The sequence below is a fragment of the Odontesthes bonariensis genome, chromosome 1, assembly GCF_027942865.1.
Source record: "Odontesthes bonariensis isolate fOdoBon6 chromosome 1, fOdoBon6.hap1, whole genome shotgun sequence".
NCBI classification, from domain to species: Eukaryota; Metazoa; Chordata; class Actinopteri; order Atheriniformes; family Atherinopsidae; genus Odontesthes; species Odontesthes bonariensis.
The window spans coordinates 25,185,633-25,210,803 of record NC_134506.1 but is presented as its reverse complement, the minus strand read 5'-3'; the positions used below and the strand labels follow the sequence as shown (position 1 = coordinate 25,210,803).

The 25,171-nt window shown below is 44.3% G+C and overlaps 2 protein-coding genes across 5 annotated transcripts in view; both read left to right on the top strand.

Moving 5' to 3' along the window:
- cox4i1 (cytochrome c oxidase subunit 4I1) overlaps positions 1-25,171 on the top strand; it is a 79,445-nt gene that overhangs the window by 25,466 nt on the left and 28,808 nt on the right. The window lies entirely within an intron of this gene.
- The window catches only part of gse1b (Gse1 coiled-coil protein b), a 166,407-nt gene that overhangs the window by 122,994 nt on the left and 18,242 nt on the right, over positions 1-25,171 (top strand). For 2 of the 4 annotated variants that reach the window (XM_075461967.1, XM_075461981.1), the window contains one exon: positions 18,313-18,510. In XM_075461967.1, coding sequence (XP_075318082.1) covers positions 18,313-18,510 — 198 coding nt within the window. The other 2 variants (XM_075461988.1, XM_075461975.1) reach the window with 2 other exon arrangements.

The following is a 25,171-nucleotide window of genomic DNA, read 5'->3' as shown; positions in this document are numbered from 1 at the left end:
GGAGGGATTTCTATAGTGTCTGCAGAGCTACCGTGTGTACAGACAGCGGTGACCTCGAACGCTCAGGTCTCAGTTCTGCATTATTACTCGGGAGTACCTAGTTCAACAGCTCTCTCTTACACTTCAAGTAGAGGTGAGGGCAGCACGAACACTTGGATGAAAAACAGGACACATGGTTTGTGAATGCATACATGTGCACCAACACACACAGATGGTAGACAGAGGGTTAAGCTGAGATCACTCTGTGAGCTTGGTGCTTCTTTTTTTCTGCTCCGCTTGCGTTTGCTGTTAGTTCATAAAAGTGGGATATGGCAGGAGACACACGGACAATACGCAATTAAGCTTACATTTGATCCAATGTATCCAACAATTACCAGTTTAAAGCACAATGTAGGCTACATTGTGCCCCCCCAAGTCATTACCTTCCTAATCCTTATTTTCATCCTTGCTATTGGGAGAACACCCTCTCTTTACTGCTTACAAGTGTGGCTTTGATTTTACAGCCTGCGCAGTCACTGGTATCTAATCCACAGTAAAACCATTGATAAGTCAGACGGAGGTAGAGGCTGTCAGCAGAGGCTGGTGTGGGCTTTTTATGGTTGGCTGTCCCCTTGTGGACACTTGCTAGAACTACCCTTCATCCTTTTTCAACCTACTGTATACTGCATGATCCTACGCTGTTGGTAACAAGCAAAACAAAGAAGTCTTATTCATTACTATCTGTTTGGTTATTGGAAGCCACGATCAAACTTCAGATCAGTGCAGATATGAGGTATTTCTTTGGTGCTTATTACGGCCACATGACCACTCTGGTCAGCTGTAGTATCACATGCTATTGATATACTTCAAGGATAATTGGTATTTTGTTGGTTTGGCTGTATAATTGGGGAAACGCAATTATGTATTGCAAGATAAGTTTAAACCATAGCCTGCATATGAGATAACAGTGAGAACAAAGACACTGTTGTTTACAGAAAGAATCCAGCTGTAATATTTTCTTCATGGAAAGAGGGATCCCGGTCCGACGCCCTCACAAATCTGCAGGGAAAAATAAGGATTATGTTCTTATGACTTGTCAGTTATTGATTTAAACAATTAATACTATCACGGAATAAATTAAATGAACCATAATATCAATGTGCAGATTGTTGCTGCTCACATCAAATGTGCTGAAACAAACAGGAGTTACTGATGTAGTCTGCATCAAAACAACCCAGATGCTCTTTTAAATTATTTATGGCATGTGATGAATGCGAAGAATGTATTTCTTCCGTAACCTGTCATTTGTCATAATTAACTTAAAGAACGATTAACATAAAGATGCTGATATTTCCTTGTGGTGTATTTCAAGGAACAGGAAGTGACTCTCTCTTTCCTGGTTGGGGATGGATGGGACATTGTGTATCCCAAGAGGGATGACAATGAGGGGTGAGCCCTATGGATTCGTGGGGGCGTGACGGGGAGGGAGCAGGTGCTTTTCAACCCCCCGCCACTCTACGACTGGTCTGTCTTTTCTGTGTGTCTGTCCGGCCCCTGTCGGAGAGGAAGCTCCGCCTCCCGGCTCCCAGCAGCCGGCCGCCTCTCTCCTCCTCTCCCCGGCTCTCTGCTTTGCTGTGCTCCGTCCCTGTGGCCTCGCTAGTCGTCGGAGCTTCCTGCGTGACGACAAAAGTGCAGAGTCTCTGTTCTCGACGGAAGGATGGATTCGCGTTTTCTCTGCTAGCGGAGGGAAAAATTTACAAATTTATGAACACTGGTGGAATAACCCATACTTGTTTGCGGTGAGTGATTCTGTGTAAATCTGTAATTCGGCTCCTTTCAAACCCGGAGTTTTTTTGTGTAAACCAGCGAGTATACGACGGCGGGGGGGGGGTAGGGTTTGTTGAGGAAGTCATTACTATATCGAGGAAACGGGTTCTTTTTTCTGTGTGTGTGTGTGTGTGTGTGTGTGTGGGTGTGTGTGCGCTTGCGTGTGCGTGTGTGTGTGTGTGTGTGTGTGTGTGTGTGTGTGTGTGTGTGTGTGTGTGTGTGTGTGTGTGTGTGCGTGTGTGTGTGTGTGTGAGAAGGTCGGTGCCGAGCCCTTGTAGCCTTCGCGTGTGCGCTAATATGTGAAAGAGACACACGAAAGACGAGTCGGAGCAACAGAAAGAGAAAGAAGGAGCCGCTTCGGACCGTTCAGGTGGCCATTTACGCTTTCATTTTGTTCAGTGTTGAGATATCACACTACTGAGGGTTTTCATTTATTTGTGTTTTTAAATGTAGATTAGGCTACCCGGAGGTTTAAAATAAAACAACAAAAAAAAAGATAACTGAGGGCGACTCCCACCCTTTCAAATGAACTTCTTGTAACATTGTTACCGGCGCACTGTAGTGATTATCGAGCGCAGCCCCGAGGGCTTCTGCGTTAAGCTAGTTACGCTCACTGTAGACCTTTCACTTTATAAAAACTGTATTGTTGGCTTTTTTTTTCTTTTTCTGGTAGCTCGGTAGTCTCCAGTCAGACTGGCTCCTTTAAAATTATTGTCTGGTCTGAGTTGCTCCCAGAGACTATGAGGGGCATTTCCTGTATAATTGTGACTGACTGCAAGAGTGACACATTTTGACCATTTGGTGCTCTCGGGGGTGCGGGGTTTGACCCCGTGTAGTTATGTGTGTGTGCGTGTGTCTGTGCGCGCGCGCGTGGCAGGTGGACCGTGTGGAATCGCTTTCCACGCGCTCCTTCACTCTTTTGAACTGCAGGCGCGTACAACAGCTGCTTCTGTATTGAACACACACACACTCACACCAAACAGATCCACTACTCATCACGCTCGTCACACACCCCGGGTTAAAAACACGGTCTACAAACACAGCGGTGAAGCAACAGGCTTTACTGCACACACTGTGAAGCGGGTTGAGTTTATCTGCTGCCAGAAGGAGCCTCGTTGTGTGTTTTAACTGCTGCTGATAAGGTTAACCCTAACTGCAAGAGCAAAGAATTGGAGACTTCTGGTTTTTTGTAGTGAGAGTTTCCTCCTGCTGTCTGCAACAGCTACTGGCATTTCAGATGGCGTCGTTGCTGTTCCCCAACCATATTTCGGTGATGTATAATCCATTGTTTCTTATTGTACGAATTGACTGCACCCCCCCCCCCCCCAAAAAAAAAAAGAAAAAACGAACAAGAAGTGACTCAAAGCAGGGACAGGTACAGAAGATGACACTAAGGGGCCATTAAAAATGAATGAGGGGACACCTTTATTCCCATCACTAGACAGTGGTGGACAGCAGCAGATGTTATTGTTCTATTTCGCCAGTCACAGATACGATATTCAGAGTTCAAGTTTCACCTCCCACAGTAGCAGAAGATTCATTAACCCCCACCCCACCACCTCCCACACACACACACACACACACACACACACCCCTTTGTTTACAGGCGCTGGTTTCAGAGCCATATGTACATGATGTGTGTATCTTATAGTTGCATAAATTTGATGAAGTTGTTGCTCAAAAGCAGAGGTCAGAGGCGTCAAGTGGCACATACAGGAAATCCCCACATGAACATGCACTTAACCTGGCATTTTTTTTTTCTTTTTTTTTCTTACATCTTTCAGTCAATTGGGCATAGAAGTTTTCCTTTTTACTATGGGCTTCTTGTTCTTCTTTAAAAAAAATATTTTTACAGAGCCTATCAGTAAGTTGGAGAAAGGAAATAAACAGTTTTTCTACATTTAGGCTTTCATTTTGAATGATGTCCCTATGTCATTTCTTTGGGGCTGCAAATTGGGATCTTTAAGTGAAACTGTCAGTGTGATCTTTACGGATATAACTATTAAAAGGTTCTATTTTCAGGTCTTTGGATCTCATTCAAATACAAGAGCCTTTTTTTCTCTCTCACATTTTCAAGAATTAGCCAAATTTCTACATGTCTCTTTTAACTGCGTGGACCAGTGAGCGTATCGGGAAGCTGCAACAAGAGATGGGAGGCAAAAGAAAATTTTACAAGGCCTGCAATTTTTTTCTTTTTACTGAATGCCTTCCAGCTTGTGGCTGGCTGATGCGGTTTATAGTGTTTCATTCTAAGGTGGATCAAGTTTCTGCCATGTGCTTTCCTTGCTGTTTTTGCGACAGCTTTACACTTGTAATAGCTCTGTCGCTTTGTCTTCTATCATTTCTGAGTCCATGTTGAGCAGCACATCAGAAATGCTACACCGATGGTTTAGCAGTTGTGTCTGTAGCAGGTTTGGGGCATTTATGTATCAGTTTAGGCTTGTTTGCATGCTGAGCCATGAACCATTGTACCTTTAAAAAAAAAAAAAAAAAAGTATTATCACCACTTTGCTGCTCAATGCAGTATCATTAGGTAGAAAACCGAGGTAATGTGTATTCTTATGGTACAACGTCTCCACGAGGTTCGGGTAGTTGGTTCACCCTGGCAGTCATCCAGTTTAAGAGAGAGAAGTTGTGTTAATGAGAAACATTTATATAAATTCTTATGATGCATAATGATGTTATTTTTGACTTAGAATTAAACTTTTGAATATAACTCCCCATTATTGAGCCTGCAAACTATTCAAAAGGCTTTATTTAGGTTTGTGTGGCCAGGCCATTATCTAAAAATGGGAACGTAAATGTAAATCTTATTTGATTTGCGAAGAAGCTGTCTTCATCTGTCTGTGCTGCTCATGAAAACAAAATGCTTGAACTCTTATCAGGGGTGGGGAATTTGGCTGAAAGACCACATTCCACTCCACGGATCTTGTTGAACTCTGCTATCATGTGATTAGTTATGCATATGTCTCTCTGGATATTACGCCTGTCATTTTAACCCAAAGGTGGAGGCTTAACTCACAAATATCTGTATACAAGTAGTGACGATTTTGGGCTCTGCCACTTTCAGGCTGAGGATGTTGGTCTGATCGGATTTATAGTCTTCCGTTATAGACTTGCGTGTCTGGTGCTTCGGCAAGTGTAATAATGTTTATGCAAAATCTTGCCCTGAGGAGCAGACTTTTTCCGCTTATCTGCTGTTCCTGAACATTTATACTGCGATGATGCTTTTACCGGGTTGGCTTGTTTTCAGGTGTCGTTGTGATGTTTGTCATGCTGTGGTAGCCTGCAGTGCTGTGAGTGTCTGGGGGCTAGACGGCAGCTGTGTTGAGCAGAGTGTTGGTGACAGTTTGTCTGTGGCAACAGCACCTGGCTTTGTTTAGAGAGTGATTAGGAGAGTCCAGAGCAGCTCCCTGTGCTGTTTACACAAGGAGCTTGGAGTTAAAGGTGACCCACTTTGCATTTTCTTATCAACAGCCCACATTGATAGCTTTGAATAGCACAGACTGTAGAGGGACCTTTGCATGGGTTTACATAGTTCCCTATGAGAAAGAATGGGATGTGTTTGACTGGGCGAGGCTCAGCTTTTGACTAGCATTATGTCCTGAGGTGGTATGAAAATTTGGGAGTAGACGGCGCTCTCTTTGTGTCAGGGCAGGGTTTCTGTGTGGTCTGCTTGTGTGCAGGAAGAAAAACCACGATGGGGTGTTTAGGAAATGATGGTTTTCCTTGGCCAGCGTTTCTCCATCCCCTCTGCCGTCTTTCTTCTCTTCTCGGCCTACTGTTGTCTTTTTTTCCCCTCGTGATATCCTGTTCTTCTGTTTCTCCAGCTAGAACCGTCTTCGGGCATCTGTGTCGTTGACATTGGTGTTCTGGTTGATGGCTCCTCCCTGTGAGATAGTTTGAGATGGTGTATTTGATTTAGCGTGTGTCTAAGAATCCTCTACTGGGTGTTTTTTTTTTTTAAGGTAGTAAAGATAAGCTGTGAATGTGACGTGCAGCGAAGACAGCTGAACAAACAGGTCATAAAGTATTTATCTGAGGGGAACACAACCAGGCAGGCAGGCAGTTCCCCAGGTAGAGGAAGAAGTGGTATTAGGTCAGAGAACCTACATACTTCCTGTGACTGATGACTTTTGCTCTCACACCTGCCACTTTTTGCTCCGTATTTCACTGATAAAACGGCTTATCACTTTGCGTGTTTGCTCTGTCTCTGTGAGAGCAAGTCCAACCTGCTCCTCATCAAGCCGCTCTGCATCAAAAAAGTCAGACTCATCAAACAGTGGCTTAATGTTTTAGACGAAAGAGGCCACGTGGAATATAAACGGGGCGGGTCTTCCAGGAAAGGGCGCTTAAAATCTGTACAGATGTCGGTAGGTTTATATACACCTGCTGTTGTTGACAGGTAGATGTTGCTTTTGGGGGAGTGGCGTTTTAAATAAGAGTCTTTGCCTCGGCTTGTAGGGTTACCAGTATTGTGTAATTTGTCGTGTAAGATGGCTTACACATAGTCTAGTGCTCTTACAAACAAAATAAATAAATGAACTGTAGCAGACGATGGCTTGAATGTAGGTTTACCATGAATCTGTTGCAGATAAACGCCTCTGTCCTTGTTGTTCACTCTCATATCTTTATCTCTAGACATGGGCGTGTATAGTTGTTAAGGCTGAGAAAGATTTCTGTTCACTTTGACTCAGCTGGATTGTCACTTTGCAATGTTGTGTCCACCTTTGGTTACTATCACACTTTTCCAGCATTCCATTCCATGCTTTTGTGCCATTTAACACGAGTCACAATAGACGCCAGCTGAGTTGGGCAGGGTCACACTGCTCTTTCGTTGTGCTTTAGTCCCGTTCCCTGAACTGCACCTGAGGCATGCTGCTTTTGTGGCTAGTGTAATTGCATTGAGACAACACAACACAGTGCTCAGCTGTGAAGTAATCACCAGCAACTTTTCCACAATGTTAACTTTGTGTTCTCAAGCCACAGCTTGGATTAAATTGCCTGAGGGGAACTGAAGAAGGAAAACATTTCCATTCACACAAGTCAGTCTTGCTACATTGACCAGACCAAAGCACCTCTTAGATAACTTTAGATTGTGTGTATGTGTGTGTGTGTGTGTATTTGTGTTGCTCTTATTTGCTGCTGTTGTCATATCCCAGAACCTTATAAGCACCGTCCAAACAAACACAACACTGGCAATATGAGAGCAGCAGATAAACCAATCATACACACACTCGGTACTGACCATACTTGACTATTGCTCTCACTAAGTACAGCTTCTTTCATTAAGCTTTTATTTGCATGTGTGCTTCAGCATGAATCATATAGCGTGTGCCTATCTGTCTTGTCTTTGTGCTTCTTACAGTCACACACTTGCAGTCTAACCCAGCATTGTGCTACAGGCCATTCTTCAATAAAGGCCTCTTCTTCTGCTATCACACCATCTCGCTTCTTTCTTTTTTTTTTTTGCCTCTATCTGTGTTCGTTTCCAATCTCTCTACAACATGTCTGTTTGCCTCTCTTGTTTCCTCTGTGTTTTTTTTTCTCCCGAGGTATCTGCTACATCAGCTGACTGTCATATTGCGTGTGTCTGTTTCCTAGCACGGCTCCTTGTATATGAGAGCAAGGTCAGACGTGTCTGAAGAAGTGAAGCGGGTTTTGTGGCCAAGTGTTTTGATCAGCTCACGGACAGAGCTGCGGGCCCGTGTCAGTTGTCGTGTCAAACGTGCTCTCACGGAGGGCCTGCCAGCTAAGCTTGTTTTATCTGGAAGATATTTGCATAACTAAAGAGTCCACTTTGGAAGCTGTTCTTTCTTTTTTTATACATTTCTGTTTATATCTCTGTTACATATGTGCTGCCCCTTATCTTGGTTTCACATCAGCCATATGGGTTTCCCCTTTGCCCTGGCACTGACTGACGAGTGCAATAATTCAGTAAACGGATAAAAATACACGATGGGGCCAAATTCTAAAATAAGATATGTACATGGCTTTCACATAGTTTTAATAGATCTTGTGAAATGTGTGTGTTGGGTGTTATTTTGTTTGAATAAATAATTTGGCACCAATTCTGATGACTAAAGTGGAATCTTCCAATATCAGTTTTTATTTGTTGTTTTTTTAGTATTCAACATTCTTGTGAAATATAGCAAAAATAGGAAAAGCCAAAAAAAAAAGAATCCTCTATTTTTAGAAGCTGTAACATTTTCACTTGTTCTTCCACACTATATATGAAGTTAGTTCTAATCTTATTATAATAAATGATCGGATTTGTCTGGCAACTTTTCTGTTGATCAGCCAATCAGCTGGCTGAACAAATGTTTCAGCCTTACTTTGAGGTCCTTTGAAACCTGCTGTAACTGTGCGGTATACCTTATCTTAAAGGTTCACATGTGCCCTGTGAGGGTGCGATAAGTTGTGGAGACCTGCTCTTTTTGAGGAAGTTGATATTCATTTGTGTATTTTTGTTTTTAAACAAGTTTCACTTGGTAAGCCAGAAACAAAACAATGCACCTGCAAAAAAAAAAAAATTGAAAACAGATCTTTTGTCCTGAGCTATTAAGAATAATCTATTATGGTGGGGGCTCATGAGGACTCTCTCAATCACACACCCAAACACTCACAGTTTCATGTTCGCATGTCATACTGCTATTATGTTGAAAGTGAAAACAAAAAATGGAGGGCCCATTACTTGGAAATATTGCCTTGTTATGTCTGACGATGTGAAGCTCCGGACTGTATGAGAAAACGCTAAGGACATTTAATTACTTCTAACTTTGTCGGTGGGAGATCATCTTATATGATGCAAGTATCACCAAATTCCCTGCACAGAGGTCGTCATTAAGTTGCATGAAGAGGGAATTTTGTCAGATGTGCTACAGTCATGGATTCAGGATTTTATTAGAGCAGAGCAACATTCTGGAAAGGCACAAAGTCTTAATGGGCTTATGTTTCATCACAATTTCTGATGCATTCAGCCATATGACAAAAATATGTGGGAATTTGGCTGTATTAACATACACCTTATTGTTTCTTGTTTTTTTTTACAAAAAGATCAGAAAAGATGGAACTCTGAAGAATGAGTCCAGTGCCTACGTCCGTTTGAATCTATTTACACTCAAATGAGCTCGCATGCAGATGATATTTAATACTTAACTACATTATCTGGGTTTTGGGAACTTTTAGTTTTGTGCTGTTTCAGTTGAACAAACATGTTTACTTCTAAAAGGTCTAGTTGTGGTCATGGACTAACACAACTATTTATTTTTTTCTCCGTAGATTTATGTAAATTATGTTAGTGACAGTTCATAACTATGGTGGACTGCTGTCTTGTTGGAACTGCTATCTCACTGTCATATCACTTTGGTTTTGCCCTTTGATTTGCATGCCTGGAGAAGTGATAGAGAACTTTGTACTGATGGGATTTTGCTGAGCAGCAAAAAAGCCATCAGACCCAATTGACAAAAAGAGCCATTTCAGCAGCAAGAGCTTGATGAACTACAAGAGTTGCAGGTCTCCTGCTTTCTTGATATGTTAAGTGGCATCATTGCATGACTTTGGAATGTAGTTTTTGGAAGGTTTAAGGTTGGATCTTAATTAACCCTTATATAATCTCTCGAGGGTATGACACAGTCATATTCTATCATTTACTCGAATCCTTAAAAAGCAACCCCCTGTGGTGTTTTGTGTTTGCTTCTCTAATAAAATGACATTTCATTTGTGAGGAATTGCGGGCAGGATGTGACGACACTGCAGGTAAAATAATGGAAAACTTGTTTTTCTGTCAATTCAATGGGGTAGGGGATCATGGTGGTGGTGAGTTGCCTCCCGCTCTCCAAAAGAAAAGGGATTCACTCATCAAATCCTTCTGTACCAACACTCTCGGACATGCACATGCGTGTACGAGCGGTAACACGCATCAATTATGCCAATTACAAGATTATAATAGGGTGACACTCAGCAACTGGACCCAGCAATGCAAAGTCAAGTGAGGGCTATGTTCTCGTGTGCCTGTGTGTGTGGTGGAGCCGCTTGGGAATCAGGGCCCATGCAGAGCACTTGGAGTGCTAATTAGGGAACTACAACCTTGCAGAGTACATCGCAGAGAGACGAAGAGAATAGAGTGGAGAGACGGTACAAAGTGAAGAGTGTATGTAGGGGAGCCAGCAAAAACAGTGCTCATCTCCCGAGTAGGAGATTAGCTGAGAGAGAGTGGAAAAAGTTGAAAGATGATAACAACCAAAATATGTTACACGCAGCGAGGTCCCCAGGCACTGAGAGAATTGCTGTGCAGAACAATGAAATTTATCCAGGGCTGAGTAACACGTGGGGTTTGTGTATTTGGGACTAGTTGTGTGTGTTTGTTTATGTGGCGTAACGTGTACTGAAGAACACCACAGGTGCAGAAACCATGATAAGCTCCGTGGCAGGTCTTCCTTTGTTGAGTTTGTGATCTGTAACATCTGTTGTATCTCCCTCCCACTCTGGAAAGGCCCACACTGCCACCTTTCTCTGCCTCTCTGTAGCAGACGAGGGGGATCAAAAGACAGACTCGACAGGACATGGTGGTGATGGCAGTGACTCGGAGCTGAGTGTCTGCCTGCTTTCCCGGTCAAACAGCTAGACCCAGGCTGAAGCTGGGCCTGTCATCAGGGGAGTGGCAGCACTGCGTTGCCCTCAGACAGAAGCTGTGTCAGGGGCAGCCATACTGGCAGCAGCTTGACTCCAGGGGGCATAGACCAGAAAGCCAGAGACACAGACAGGAGGCTCTTTTGTGTGGTGAATGTGCGCCTCTTCATGTGTGTTCACACTCTAAGCAGCGTTGTGAAGCGTAACCAGACTGTTCTGTCATACGCCTACGCCGGTGTCTCGGAGAACACGACTACACACTCCCCAGATGACATGCACGCACGCACCCACACAACCACAATCCCAGCAAGCCGTACCACAGCTGATATGTAATTAACAGACAGAGGAAATGGCACTGTTGGGGTGGGTGAGTCGGATGCGGGGAGGAAGAGAGGAGAGAAAGTCATCTCAGCTCGTGCCTGCCCTCAAGACATACTGCTTCTCCGTGGCTGTGTGTGCGCGTCAGAGAATTGGTTTAAAAAAAAAAAAGAGAGAGAGAGAAGGTGAGGAGAGGGAGATGGATTCTGGCTGGTCTTTTGAAATCTCTGTGTTTTTGTTGCAAGCTGCTGTCAGGCAGGTTGGGGGTGGAGGTGAGAGGAAGAGAAGTAGGAGGTGAGGGATGAATAATAAGATGTGCACAAACGTGCACGCTCACCTACAGAAGCATATCATTTGAAGCTGCAGAAGATGGAAGACAGGAGGACTGCTGTCTTTGCACAGAGATATGTATTTGTGTTAAGGACAGTGTGAGTGAGGCCAGGTCAGAGGGAGATGTACTCTGTGCTCTGCTGTAGCTCCATAATGGAGGCCTGCTGTATAATGACAGCTCAGACACAGGCAATGCCCTCTTTTTCACTCTTTCGTCTTCTTGAGTGATCTCTCGCTCGGCACCCCTCTACACACACACACACACACACCACCTTTCTCTGTGTCTTTGTCTACCTTTTATTCTTCCCTTATTCTCTGTTGGAATTGTCTCCTTTTGATATAGCTGCTCTGCAGCCATAGTGCTGCTGTTCCAGGATTTCTCTGATATCAGGGTTTTGTCTTTGGTATGGAGTAAAAGAGATGGCACTCAAAGATGTTCCTGCCTGTGCAAAACACACACACACTGACACACTTCTGTTGTATAGTGCCTTAGGGTAGATTGCTCTGACATCTCATCTCAGAAGTCAAACAAAGCTGGAACTACCGGAGCAGGTTTATCCTGCTGTGCCCCTGGATACGCTGTGAGTGTGATCTTGTGTGCGTATGAGTGAGATCACCACAAACAATATGCGCAGTTAATTTTCAAGCCCTGGTGTTCATGCATGTGGGCATTTAAACCCAGTCGCAGCAATTTCCCAGTGCCCTGTGTTTATCTTGAGGTGCCTAACTTCCTATATTTCATGGATTCTGATGAGCACCTGTGATATGATAGTAACATTTTAGATTTTAACTACCAAGAGAAACAACCAAACATGGTTTTGGGCACATTCAAGATTTGCAATTATTTTTTCATGTTAGTTGAAATTTCATGATCATAGCAGTCCTATCTGTCCTTGCTGTGTTCTTGCTTTTATATCCCTCCTTTTTCTTTTCCCCACAACTCCAGACACCGTTTAAGTGTACAGTATGTGTGTCCTTTATAAACCATGTTACTTTGTGCCGATTTTGTTAACCACAGAGCTATGCTTCCTGCTGTTATTCAGTCAGTTACGGCGGGTGTCATTTTTAGGTAAATTAGGTTGAAGCACGTGGTAGTGTGGCTGTGATGTTAGCCTGTATTGCATCCTGTTTTGCTTGGGCGGCTTCATCCTCATTGCCGCTTCAGTGGTATTTTAGGCACCCTCATTTGTTTAATTTGTCTGTCGTAACTCTGAAGCTTCCTTCTTGCATAGCCTTCTGCCATCCATTTCATCCCCCTGTCAGTGCGTCTTCAGTCAGCTATTCATGCTTGCATCTACACATCAAGCTGACTCTAAGTCCCTCTTGAATCAGTGTCTGAGCTACCTACTGCGAGTCATTTCAACATGGAGGGTGGTTTTACATGTGGCCTCGGGTTACAGTGTGCTTTTCCAGAGAGGGATACAACGCTTTTTGCATATGTGTGCAGAGCAGTTGTGATCCAAGTTTATCATCTGTGCAAAGAGGGATTTCCCCAAGATGACATGATTAAAGATACATCACTTGTCTTCACAACCTGTTGGAGACTGGTCCGCTCAAAAAAATGGATGCTACCTGGAGTTCCTCAACTAACAAGTTCATTGCAGCCTCCTCTTGTTTACTTTGCCTCCAGGTGATTTTTAAAACTCGTCCGTTGACTCTTTCCCCAGCCAAAAAAAACAAAACTAACTGTTGAATGTGAAGCTGCAGTGTTTATTTTGTGTTGGTAAAATATGCCTCTGAAAGTGAAGCAGGGAAAAGATCGGAAAATGGTGATCCTGCTGTGTTTTATAGAAAAGCAATTACAGTACAAAGATTTAGAAGTGGAACAAAGCAAACCTGCAGAAGTATCCACGGAGCTAGCCGGTTTATTGCAAAGATATTTTAATTGCTCATTTGAGGTCAAATTCAAATTCAAACAACTTTATTTGTCCCCGTGGGGCAATTAAAGACACACTCACCGGTTTGGCTCTGCTCCTTAACGGCACCACAACATTTTGGCTGACGTGTGCTTTTCTAAGCCTCTTGAAAAGAGTTTATCTTTTGTGTGTGGGCAGAAGCTGGATGTGATACAGTTTCATTCCATGCTGCTTTGGACATGGTCAACCCTTGCTGGTGACTGCACTCTGGTAGATGAGCCTGCAGCACTGCACCGCTAGTTTTAACAAGCTGATAGGCAAATCCCTTCCTGGTTAAAGATTAACCACTCGCTGGAGCTGCCACTGCATCATCTCTCCACTGGCCAGGGCATACGGGAGCCAAGAGGATTTACTTGATGCGTGTGTGTGTGTGTGAGTGTGAGTGTGAGTGTGAGTGAGGGTAATCTGCATTCCAACCAGTAAAGGGGTAGAACTGTGTGTTTGTTTGACTATGAGAGTTAGTGATCGGCTTTTCTCCCAGCTGGGTGTTAAAAATATGTGTTTACTGTATGCCATTTAGCAGTCAATCTGTTGTGTGTGTGTGTGTGTGTGTGGATCATATTTGCATGTTGCTTGTTGTAAACTGTATTCTTTTGTCAGGGCTTTGTTTTGTTTTCCCTGAGGGCGTAGCAGCAGTGACAGAGTTAATTGCATCAGGAAGCTCAGTGTGTAACAGACTTCTGATTAGTCCCAGAGATGTTAACAGAAGAGTAAGATGTTGCTGCATCTCCAAAATATCTTAACTTATTCAGATGGCCTAAGAAATTTGCATTAGAAGTCTTAACCATGCGGCCTTTGTCCTTTTCCTAATCCAAAGCAGTATTATGTTTTTAAATCTAATTTTTGTTGGTTTACGACTGGTTTTAAGGTCTGTGACATATCCTTTTTTTTTCACAGACAGAAATCTTCCTGATTAACTGTGAGACAATGCCATCTGCTGGATGTTTGAAGAATATAGACTGTTGTGTTGAAACTCGGTGATGTCGAGATTTATAGGCAGGCCCACCTATTTGGAGATTCATAAGACATTACTCACCCTAGGCTGCTTTGATCAGGCTCTTCGTCATTACCTACTCTGAGTAAACGGGCTTCACTTGCATGTTTTTGTGTGTTTCCTCTTTTGAGAGAAATGTGAAAGAGATTAGAGACGGCTCTCATTTCACCCTCACATCTGTAATCTTATGATTGATTTTATGTTAACCTTCAGTGCTTCGACATAGCAATTCTTTATTAATGCTATTCTTAGTTTATGGGCTAATTGAAAAGACACGGTTAATCCTCCATCTATATATATTGTCGACCATTAGTGATTGATTAGTCTCATTGATGGTCATAAAACTTCACTCCCCTGTTTGCATTTCTGGAATATTTTTGCCTTCATTGGACATGAAACTATGGAGAGTTGATGGGAAATGAAGATGGAGAAATAAGGGGGGGGGGGGGGGGGGGGGGGGCAACAATGCTAGATTCTAACCAGGGAAAGTGTTTACCTGAGGGAAAGGTTATGCCTCTGTTGCTTCTGACTGCCAGCAGAGGGGGATTGAACCAACAAAATTTTGGGAGAATATATGTTAGACACCACATCCTCTTGAATGCCTTCCTGGCCATTATGTGCTTAATGCAAGCCTCCTCAGATAGTGTACAGACACTAGTTTGGATGGATCCTTTTTGTAATGTACGATGGCTTTGCTATGTTCTCTCAGAGGACACAGACCATGTCCTCAGGAACACAGGGACTTTTTAAAGAGGTAACTTGTGGCACAATGTTGACCCCCGTGTGGCTTTACGCTGAAAAATTGGGTCCCTCTTGTCATCACTCTCACTCGTGCTCCTTCACTGTTCTGAGAAAAGTAGCGAGTGACGGAAGGAGGAAATGACTACAGAGAGAAATCATTCACACCCCTGCAATGACAACGAAGCTGATGGAGGGGAAGTCCGACCCACGCTTTTACCCTTTTCCTGAGCTCTCCACCCTCAACCAATTGCATATTAACCTCCTCCACCCCGATAACAACTTCTTGCAACTGTATGATGCGTGTCTGTATACTGTGTTAGTTAGATTGCATGCCCGTGTTTTTGTTGGGACTTCCGTGTTTGGGGGAGAGCTGGCGTGTTTTCACTTAAAATGAGAATTTTAAGTTGCGTGTGAACAATTATGTGTTTAAAAACAGATATTCAAAGACAAAGGGGTTCCTTTCCGAAGCTGTCAGGTTTTACACGAGCCGAGACATGTCCTCGTTTCTCTTAACTTTCTTTCTTCTTTTTTTTTTTAATCTCAGTGTTTCCTACCTGTCTACACCCATTCGTGTGTAGTCATACATACACGCACACAGACACACACACCGCAGCAACGGGGTCAGATGTGGTGACCGAATGAGCGCCCTCCCCTGTTCCTCCTCTTCTTCTCCCTTCTACCCTCCCCCTCCTCCAGTTTGCCATGGCAGGGCATGCATGCCTGTGTCTGTTATCTACAAATGGCTGAGGAATTATAGGTTGAGAGGGGAGGAGGTGGAGGAGGAGGGAGGGAGTGTGAGGAGGGAGGGAGAGCGGGGATGAGGTCATGTGACATCGCAGCAGCTGCTAGCCTAAGAATTTCTGTTTTCTCACTTAGGAAGAGAGTGAGAGCAAGGAAGGGAGAGATAGGCAGCAAGTGCGGTGTGTTGCTTTGTTAGATAAGCTCTAAACGGTCTTTGTGAGCTGCACTGAGAGACAGGAAGGCAGGGAGGGAGAGGGTGGATGGGCAAGAGGAGATAGGCGGAGAGCGTGAGTGAGGAGTGCAGGAAGATGGTGTGTGTCCTGTTGGTCGCTGCCGGTGTGTGCTGGGATGGGCTCAACGTGAAGATGCAGCCATGGGGGATCCAGGCGGCTCCACTTCTTTGCGCAGTAAGGAGCTTTGGCTACCCTTTCAATCTATGAAAGGAATTCAGGAACCACTGCCAAACCTTTGGATGGTTGAATTTGTCAAGATCGGTCTGTTTTTTTTGTTTTTTTTTCTTTCCTTGTGTTACTCACTTGTGTTTTTCCTCTCCACTGTGGTTTTATATGTGTGGTTTGCCAGTCTTAAAATGCAGTGTGCTCGGTCCCTGATGTGGGTTAGTTTAAAAAAAAAAGTTGCTTGTGTATGTTAAACTCCCATGTTTGACTTTTTTCCTGAGAGAGAAGAGAGGGAGGAGCAGTTCCTTATTGTCTTGACAAAGTCGCGTTATTGGACTGGGACTGGACTTTGTGTGTTTTCCTCTCCCTTGTCAGTCTGTCAATGGTGCTGCGTTTGTTGTTCAGACAGTAGTCATTGTTGATTCCATTATTAATTGTCTGCCGGGTTCATTCAAAGTGCACTGGGTGATTGGGAGGTTACAGGCAGGACAACTGAAGAGGTGTTGGGAATGCTATTCACTTTTTCATGTCTGACTACCCAGTGTGTGTGTGTGTGTGTGTGTGTGTCCACTCAAACACATGCACATGCAGGATGCTGCTTTCTTCTCGGGAGGGAACTTGATCTTTTTATAACCCTCTCAGACTCTGGGGTAAACCCAGATATAAGTTGTGCTTATCTATTTGTGGTGTCGATGTACTGGTAGTAAGGAACTCTCATTGGGGGGTAGTGCTGTGATTTTTAGCTTGAGGTGTACTGTGAATGTTGATTTAATGAAGATTTGGAATATTCCCAAGTTTGTGTTTCGATGTTGATATTTCTTCCACACACAGACTACGCAAGTCTGAACTTACACTGTCCTCTGAGCTACCCCTATTTTGTGTGTGTTTGTATGTGTGTGTGCTTTGCTTGAGCATGTAGGACTATCAGACTTTTTGCTGGCATTTAGAGATTCCACTGACAGAGGAGCTGTCAGCATTGTTTATTTTACAACACAAGGAAAGTGACAGCCATCTCAGCCCTCCTCACCCCTTCACCCATCACAGAGCTCTTCTCAGTCTCACCTCAGACTCAGATGCAGGTTTAACCATTTTTTTAAAAAATCTTTTGAAATTGGATGAATTCAGAACATGTCTCTGCTGTCCTTGCTCTTTAGCATTTCTTAGGAAACGTTCATGGAACTGCCTCCCTAGCAACATAGATCGACTCAAACATGTAAAGTATCGAAATGCAACACCTTTTCTTAAACAATAGTTGTTTGAGGGAGACAAAGAGCTGCTAATTTGTTGTGTCTCAGGAAGGAACATATCACTGGATGTTAATTTGCCAACCACATAGTGGGGGGCACAGAGCAATTGCACGGGGGGCCGCACGGATGGAATGCACGAATGAATCGATACTGCTAGCATAACATGGACAAGTTTTTGATGGGGCTCCCACGTAAACGCAAAGCAGAGGATGAAGCATTGCCAAATCTACTTCCAAAGCAATTCCCTTCCATGGCAAAGAATAGATATAATGACGCGTATCTTGCCTTTGGCTTCACCTGTACAGCGTAATGAGGAGAGACCGTGTGTTGTCTGTCTTAAAGCGCGAGCTTGTGACAGCTTGAAGCCGAACAAGCTAAAAACATCCAGAGCACAAAGATGAGCCAGTTGAGTTTTTCAAACGAAAACTTGTAAACTGCCGTTCTCAACAGTCATTTTTTACTAAAGCTGCATCCGCGCCAGCAAATGCTCAACTCGCCTCATATAAAGTTGCCTACCAAGTGGCACAGTGTAAAAAGCAGTAACAATAGCGGATGAATTAATACTTCCCTGTGCTATGGACATGGTTTCAACTATGCTTGATGACTCTGCAGCCAACACTTTAAATAATTATACTGTAAGGCGGGTTGTTATTTGGTTGGGTGTCGCAAAAAAAATCTTATGTACCAAAGGGGGGTCCAGCAGAAAAAGTTTGGGAACCACTGCCCGATGGCACGTTGACACTGACAATTGAAGCAACCCTTGCAATTTTGGTGCATGTTCAGTAGAGTTGTTGTGTGAACTGTGACAATGGACCTCTGGCGGACATGCACAATGCTGAAGTTCTTTGAGCAAAAGAAGAGTGACCTGCCCTTCTCACCTTCCACCTCTGACCCTAGCTATGCAGCCACCAATCCCCATCCTCCCCAGCTGTCACAAACAGATACCCACCATCACCCTCTGCCCTGTGTCAGGGAAACAGCCAAGTCCCTTATGCCATTCACTTTTGTTTGTCTGCATTGTTCTTTGAACATTTATTCCAATATGAGTGGCTGTGTTTGGGCGGATGGCATTTTTATTGACTCAAGTCCATGTAACTGAGTTTTTTTTTTTTTTTTGCTCGTCTTTTATATTAGTTGCATCAGTAATATTATTGATTAAACCTTCCTGTTCTTTTTTTGTCCATTTGTAGGCATGAGCCATGAGCCAAAGTCACCATCGTTAGGAATGATCTCCACGGCGACACGTACCACGGCGACGGTCAGCCCCCTCACCCCATCACCTCTCAACGGCTCCATCGTAGCAAATGGAAGCCCGGCCGCCCAGTCAGCTCACTCTGGATTTGCTGCAGCCCTCCGTAAATTGGCAAAACAGGCCGAAGAACCTCGAGGTAAAAATACAAATTGGATGTGATAATTAATTTAGTTAGCCATGATGAACTGTAGGGTTGATCCCTGCTCGGGTCTACCTTTTAGCTGAAGTGCATTGAGTTGAATGTTTTCATCATTTTCATTATTCTCTTTGCATCATATATACTTCTATATATAGTCTCATGAAATTACAGGTTATGGTTTGCAGTTTGGTTTAATAGTTTTTCATGACTTTAGTCTTAATGTCAGACTGCAAATATTTTTCCTTGAGAGTAATGTCAAACGTTAGAGACCATCTGCGTGTTAAATCCTAACTTTGCAGGTACAGCACCTCCTGTACGCTGTTATTAATAATAATGCATTTTATTTGATAGCGCCTTTCAAAACACCCAAGGACACTTTGCAACATTAAAAACACAAATTCAACATTGGGAAAAAGAATAAAATAAAAACATAAAAGCACAAATAACAAAAAACCTTTAAAGTGAGAAGGCTAACTTGAACAGATGAGTTTTCAGTTGTGTTTTGAAGAAGAGAAGAGAGTCGATATTACGGATGTCGGGAGGAAGAGCGTTCCAGAGTTGGGGAGTAGAGTGACAAAAGGCTCTTTTCCCCATGGTGCTGAGACGGACAGAAGGCACACTGAGTTGGATGTAAGAGCAATAGCGAAGGGAACGTGAATAGGTTGGGATGTGTAGACGATCAGACAGATAAGGAGGGGCGAGGTTATGAATTGCCTTGAATGTGTACAACAGGATTTTATATTGAATTCTAAATGAGACAGGAAGCCAGCGAAGTTGCTGTAGAACTGGAGTGATGTGAAAAGCCTCAGCAGGAGGATTCTCATTGTGAATGTTTGTGTGAGTGTTTAAGTATACGTGTGTGGCTCTGTGCCTTGGCTCCAGAGAGGCCCAGCTACCCCAACTACCAACCCCCTCTCCTTGTTCGGGCTCTTAAATCAGATGGTCCCCTCCTTCCTCGCTGTCCCTGGACACCTTGCTCTCCAACCCAAAGCAGTCTGGGACCCAGAACCCTGCAGATGATTGATTACCCTCATAAGCCGCTTTCGGACAGACCGTTCTAAGAAAGTAGTTATCAGAACTACCCTCCTCGAATTTCGTTCTGATAACTATCCTTCCCCAGCGGAACTGTTTCAGTCTGCATTCGCACATGAGTCGGGACCTGATAGGGACTGATGCGCCGCGCGCAGCCGTCTGCTTCAGTGACGTGTTAGCCGTTAGCCGTTTAGCGCTACATTCAAACACAAAATAAAACGGTAAAAGTAAGGAGAGTAGAAAAAACACCACCGTGTTTATGGTCTGCATGATGGTGATATTAATCATGGACGATCACATCAGGCGTCTAATATCGAGGCTGGAAAAGCTCAAAGAGAGAGGCAGGAGACGATACTTTTTTATTTCATGAAGGAGGAAAGGAGAGCAGAGCGCTGCAGACAAAGGAGACAACGTGTAAGTTTAACTTATTAAACACCCGCAGGTTCTGTCTGTGTCTTATGAGGAAACATTTCAGCCATGATAGCATGACATGGGGCGTAGCTACCGACCACCACACACCTCCGTTAGATTCGTTCTATAAGAACTATGAAAAGACCCGACCTCGGAGAAGGAGCTAAATAGTTATAGGAACTGAGGGAGAAAGCCCCGAGTTCCTGTATGTCCGAACACGGGAGAAAACGGCCCCGCGGATTAAAAGGTTATTAGAACTGCCAAAGGTTCCTACAGTCCGAAAGCGGCTATAGAGAGAGCGCTCAGACCCAACATCTCCTCACCTCCCTCTATCTTCCTCCCCTTTATCTCTCTTCAATCCTTCAGCCATGCATGTCAGCCCTATCACCTTCTGACTATTACTCTCTCTCTCTCGCTGTAAAACTAAACAAAATTTACTCCGGAAATTTGCTTCTTCACGTCCAATCCTGCATTTTAATTTTCTTGTGAATGCATTGTTTTTATTTGAGTTTTTGGAGCATATGTCACTTGCACGCCCCCTTTCTAACCCTCCAGGCATTTTTGTGTCATTTTCTTGCATGGTTAGAATAAGTGTAAGTATCTATTTATAATTCACAACCCGCCTATTCAGAGAGCTCATTTCTGTCTTTGCCATACGATAAAGCTGCACCTCCTTTTCAGCAATGGTAAAGTTAAGTCACTTTGTTATATTTTTAGGCCTGCTGACTGTGCTGCCTGGTTGGAGTAGGTAGCGATGCGTTAGGGAGTCAGCCCTCGGGCATACAGTAAAGTGAGCAACTGCCAGTGTAAGGAGCAATGGCTCCAGGGTGGGCAGAGAGTCATGAAGCCTCTGGAGCTTAAGTCATTTCTCTGTCTGCAGAGCCTGTATTTATAGGCAACACACACACCCAAGCACCCCCACACGTACAAACAATTGTCTTTGCAACTCTATAAGCCTTGTGATTTCTTTGCATGCTGCAGCCTGCTGTCCTTTCATTACCTTTTGACTCAACGTCTTTTCTCTTTCTCACCCTCTGCTTCATCCTTCTAGGTGAATAGGGCAGTATATATGAGATGCCATGACTCATGTTCGAAAGCCTTGAGGAATTAGTTGGGTTTGCGTACTAGTATCACTGCCACCAGCTGCTGAACTGATTTAAGACCCTGAGCACGGCTGCTGTTTATATACACACCCACACAACCATACGCACACACACAGACACATACATCGGCACTTGTCTGTGGTGAGTATAATGAATAGCTCCGTGTACTGAGTGCTGCGCTGAAGAGGGGAGGTGATGGATAATGAGTATCGGAGCAGCATAAAGGACACACTCTCATCCAGTGTACACTCTTATGTGCCAGCAAACCCACACAGACACCTAACACACTGTCTCAAAAAGGCAGACCTGCTGATATCTGATTAATTAGGCAGATCTGGGTTTAATCATCTCAGTTGTTTCTTCTCACTCACTCCTAGACGCACCAACACGACAAAAAGTTTCATGCCTGTGTCCATACCAAATGCAATGCGCTGCCAGGTGAGAGAATGAAAGGGGGGATAGTAGAGATATTCACGATAGTTGGAATCATTAAAGAACAATAGGAAGTAATTAGTAGATTTGTGAAAACCAGAGGTGTTGGTCCGATTGAGTGTTTGTGTGTGTGTGTTTCAGTGTATGTGTGCGGCCAGAGGCTTCCCTTCTTTCTGGGAGTCCAGAGCATGCTGGGACAGCAGGGCAGTGTGTCTTTGACCTCTCCATCTGGAGCCTGCCTGGAGCTCACACAGCCTTGCTGTGCTAAGTGTGTGTGTGTGTGTGTGCGTGTGTGTGTGTGTGCGTGTGTCTATCTGTGCGTTTCTGAGGCAAAACCCTTCCGGCTTTTGCTGTCCCTGAAACATGCACCAACAAGTTCATTTGGTTTCCCTTCCTTCTGTCTTTCTGTACACAGCAACTTTACACTACACCTCTCATGGCTCTGATTTGAAGTGAAGCGGTGTTTAAGTACTATGCACAGTTGGTACAGTCAGCAGAAGGCACACAGGATTGCTCCTCTTATTTCCATCCGCCATCTTGTACTGTCTTCCTTTCTCTAGCTGGCACAGCAACACACACAGTGTGTGTGCGTCTCCCCTCCCCCAACTCAGTGATGCAGATTACAGGCTTTGTGTTGTGTTGTCAGTGCATGGCCAAGACTGTAGTAGCAGGTGTGTGCAGTGTTTGTGTGCATCAGTGTGTTTGTGTTCGAGAGTGCACGTGTTGAGGCTTGTGCTGGTGGGGTGGCATATGGATGCAGGGCTGGCTGGGCACTGCTATGCACACCAGGTGTGAAATGGACTGTTTAATTAAGTGCTGATGTTGTTGTAATGCATGCTGGGAGGGAGGGTGGAGAAGGAGATGAGGGGTGGGTGTGTTGGCAGGGAGGAGGAGAGCAGCCTCTGCCTGGCAGGGTGAGACGTATGCTCGGCTGTTTCAACAGAGGTGATGGTGGAGGCAGAGGATGGGGAGGGGCCATTTGGCAACACTAAATTGTTTTCTGTGTGGTTCCGCTGTGTTATCAGGTAGTTTGGTGTACCAAGGGGTTCACTGAAGGCCTGTGGCAGCTTTTTTTTTTGTTTTTTCATGGGGTCAGTGGCAGAGGTAAAAGGTGTTTTATGCAGGGGCACTTGACCCCTGAATCTGACCACAGCTGGGTTGGTTTATTTATTGGCACTGTTGTGTGTGTGCGTGCATGTGCATGTGCATGTGCATGTGCATGTGCATGTGCATGTGCATGTGCATGTGCATGTGCATGTGCATGCGTCTCAGCTTGAGCAATCAACTGTGGAGGCAGACTGGGAGAGTGGGATGGGTAATAGAAGTGGGGATGGAAAAAGAAGCTTCACATTAATCAGAGCATGGGACTGAGACAGGACTCTTTTTTTCTCTCTTTTTGTTGCTCTTTTCCTTCTGCGTCTACCTCCTCTGTCCCTCCCTCAACTCCGTTATCACACCCCACACACACACACACACACACACACACACACACACCAACAAGTCACCATCAGTAGAGCTAATGAAGTGCAGGTTTAGAGCTGATGAGCCCATTTTAGACCCTGGGGACGAAGACTTGTGCTTGGTTCTTCCTCCTTTAGCTCCCTGCAGGCCCAGCATGTGTGGCCATCTTCTCTCAGTATAGATGGAACGGGAGGAGAACATTGCAGCAATAACACCAGGCTGGTGCCAGTCACATGCCTTGTGTATATAAGAAGGATTAGTGTCCTACACATGGCAGTATGATGAGATTTTTCTGTGATTTAAGCAGGAGTATGAACAGATACATACGCATATGAACACCTCTAAAAAGGCAACTTCTCTCTGAAATCTAGAAAAGCCATTATTGGATGTAAGTGCTAGTTCTTTATTAAGTCTGTTTAAAGTCTGACTGATTTTCATCTGGACGGTAAGCACTATGTTTGCCGAACAGAAGGAAAATGAAAGGGGGCGTATGAAGAGGTGGTGGGGGCACGGGGTGCTGTTTGAAATGAGAAGGAAGGAACAAAAATGAATAATAGCCGTTTGTTTTGTTTTTTTCTTGTGTGTGTAATGTGTATGCCCATCGATGAAAGAAGCTTAGAAGTGCACACAGATTCTTCAAGCTGCAAGAATAGAATAAAGCCACTGGTAGATGGCTCTTGTCTCTTTCATTTCCTTCCTACCCTCACCTGCTTCTTTTCCTGCTCTCTTAATTATTTAGTATGCCCTGTCTCTTCTCTGGTCTGCTCTGCCTCTTCATGGAAAAGGAGGAGGAGATTTGGGGGGGGGTGGTAGATGTAGTACAGGTCTGTTGCTTAGCAGTTGAGAATAACTGTGATCCCCTTTCAACACACACATACGTGACCTTCTCCCACCCTCCCGCTTTATTTGTTCCCCATCCTTGCGTACGCATTTTGTGTGTGTGTGTGTATAAGACATGAGTGAATAGGCTGTGACACTAGAGCTGTATTAAGTGTAGCTCTGTTCCCCAGGCTGAGTGGGCTGCTATTGATTGGCCTAGTCTTGCAGGGGAGAGTAATGGCTCTCTGAGGTGAGGGGGGAGGATTAGGCCACTAATTGCCATTGTGCAGACAAGATATGACTGTCCCCACCCCACCCCCATCCACCACTCACCCATCTGCACCCCTCATCTCTGCTTTCCTTTCTGTTCCCTCTCTGAGCTCTCACCTCAGACCTCCTTTGCAGTGTCACTGCTTGTGTTTTTTTTTTTTGTTTTTTTTAACCACTCCCTATCTCCTATAATTTTAGGTCTCAGCTCGCATGTACAAACCCTGGAGATGTCACCTCACCGGCATTATTGATTCTTTCCATTATTTAATGTTATTAGTCAGAATGAAGAGTTTAAAATCATTAAATGTCCCGACTGCACCGTCTACAGGCAGACATTGTCTGTTAGGTTATGTTGCCACGGAAACCAAAGCAGGGAAGAAATGGCGGTTGAGTTTCAGATCTGTGGTTTTTGTTCTGGTGGTGATAATTGGAGAGGAAGCGGACCTGAAACTGACCTGAATTTCCACCTACTTCTTTTCTCTTTCTCTTTAAGATGGCTGCTTGTAAACATGTTGATGCACAAAAGCATACTACCTGCACATAAGCACACATTTCTCGCTGTCCTTTTTTTGCAGCAGCAGCACCAAAGTGTCTGTCCCGTCGAGAGGGTTATGACCCAGTTTGACTGTGTAACGCTGCGCTTGCTGTTAGAGCAGGTGATATGCAGCACACTGTGCTTTCAAGAGAAGTTTCAAGGCTTACAGAGAAAGAAAGGGGTTGATAGGAAACAGAGACGGCGTACATGTTAAAACACAGGAAGATGGTTAAAAAAAAATACAGTGAAGAATAGAAGGGTGACCAGAAGCATAGGTCGAACACAAAGAAGAGTTAGTGGATATAACTGAGAGGCAGAGAAGGTGAATGGGGAGACATTTACATTTTTACAGTTGGCAAGATGAAATTGCAGATATTAGCGTATAAACGTGAGCAGATCATATGAGAGCTTTGGAACTAGAGGGAGAAAAAGCGAGATGTGTTGAAAGTGAGGCATGTGACCAGACCATGACCCTGCGCTACAGGGTTTCCCTGGAGGCCTTTGTTAATGTGGCACAGCCACGGCCCAACAGAGAGGCTCATTGGGCCTGCTTTTCACCACCTGCTGTGTGTGTGTGACTGATGGAGGGGGGTGT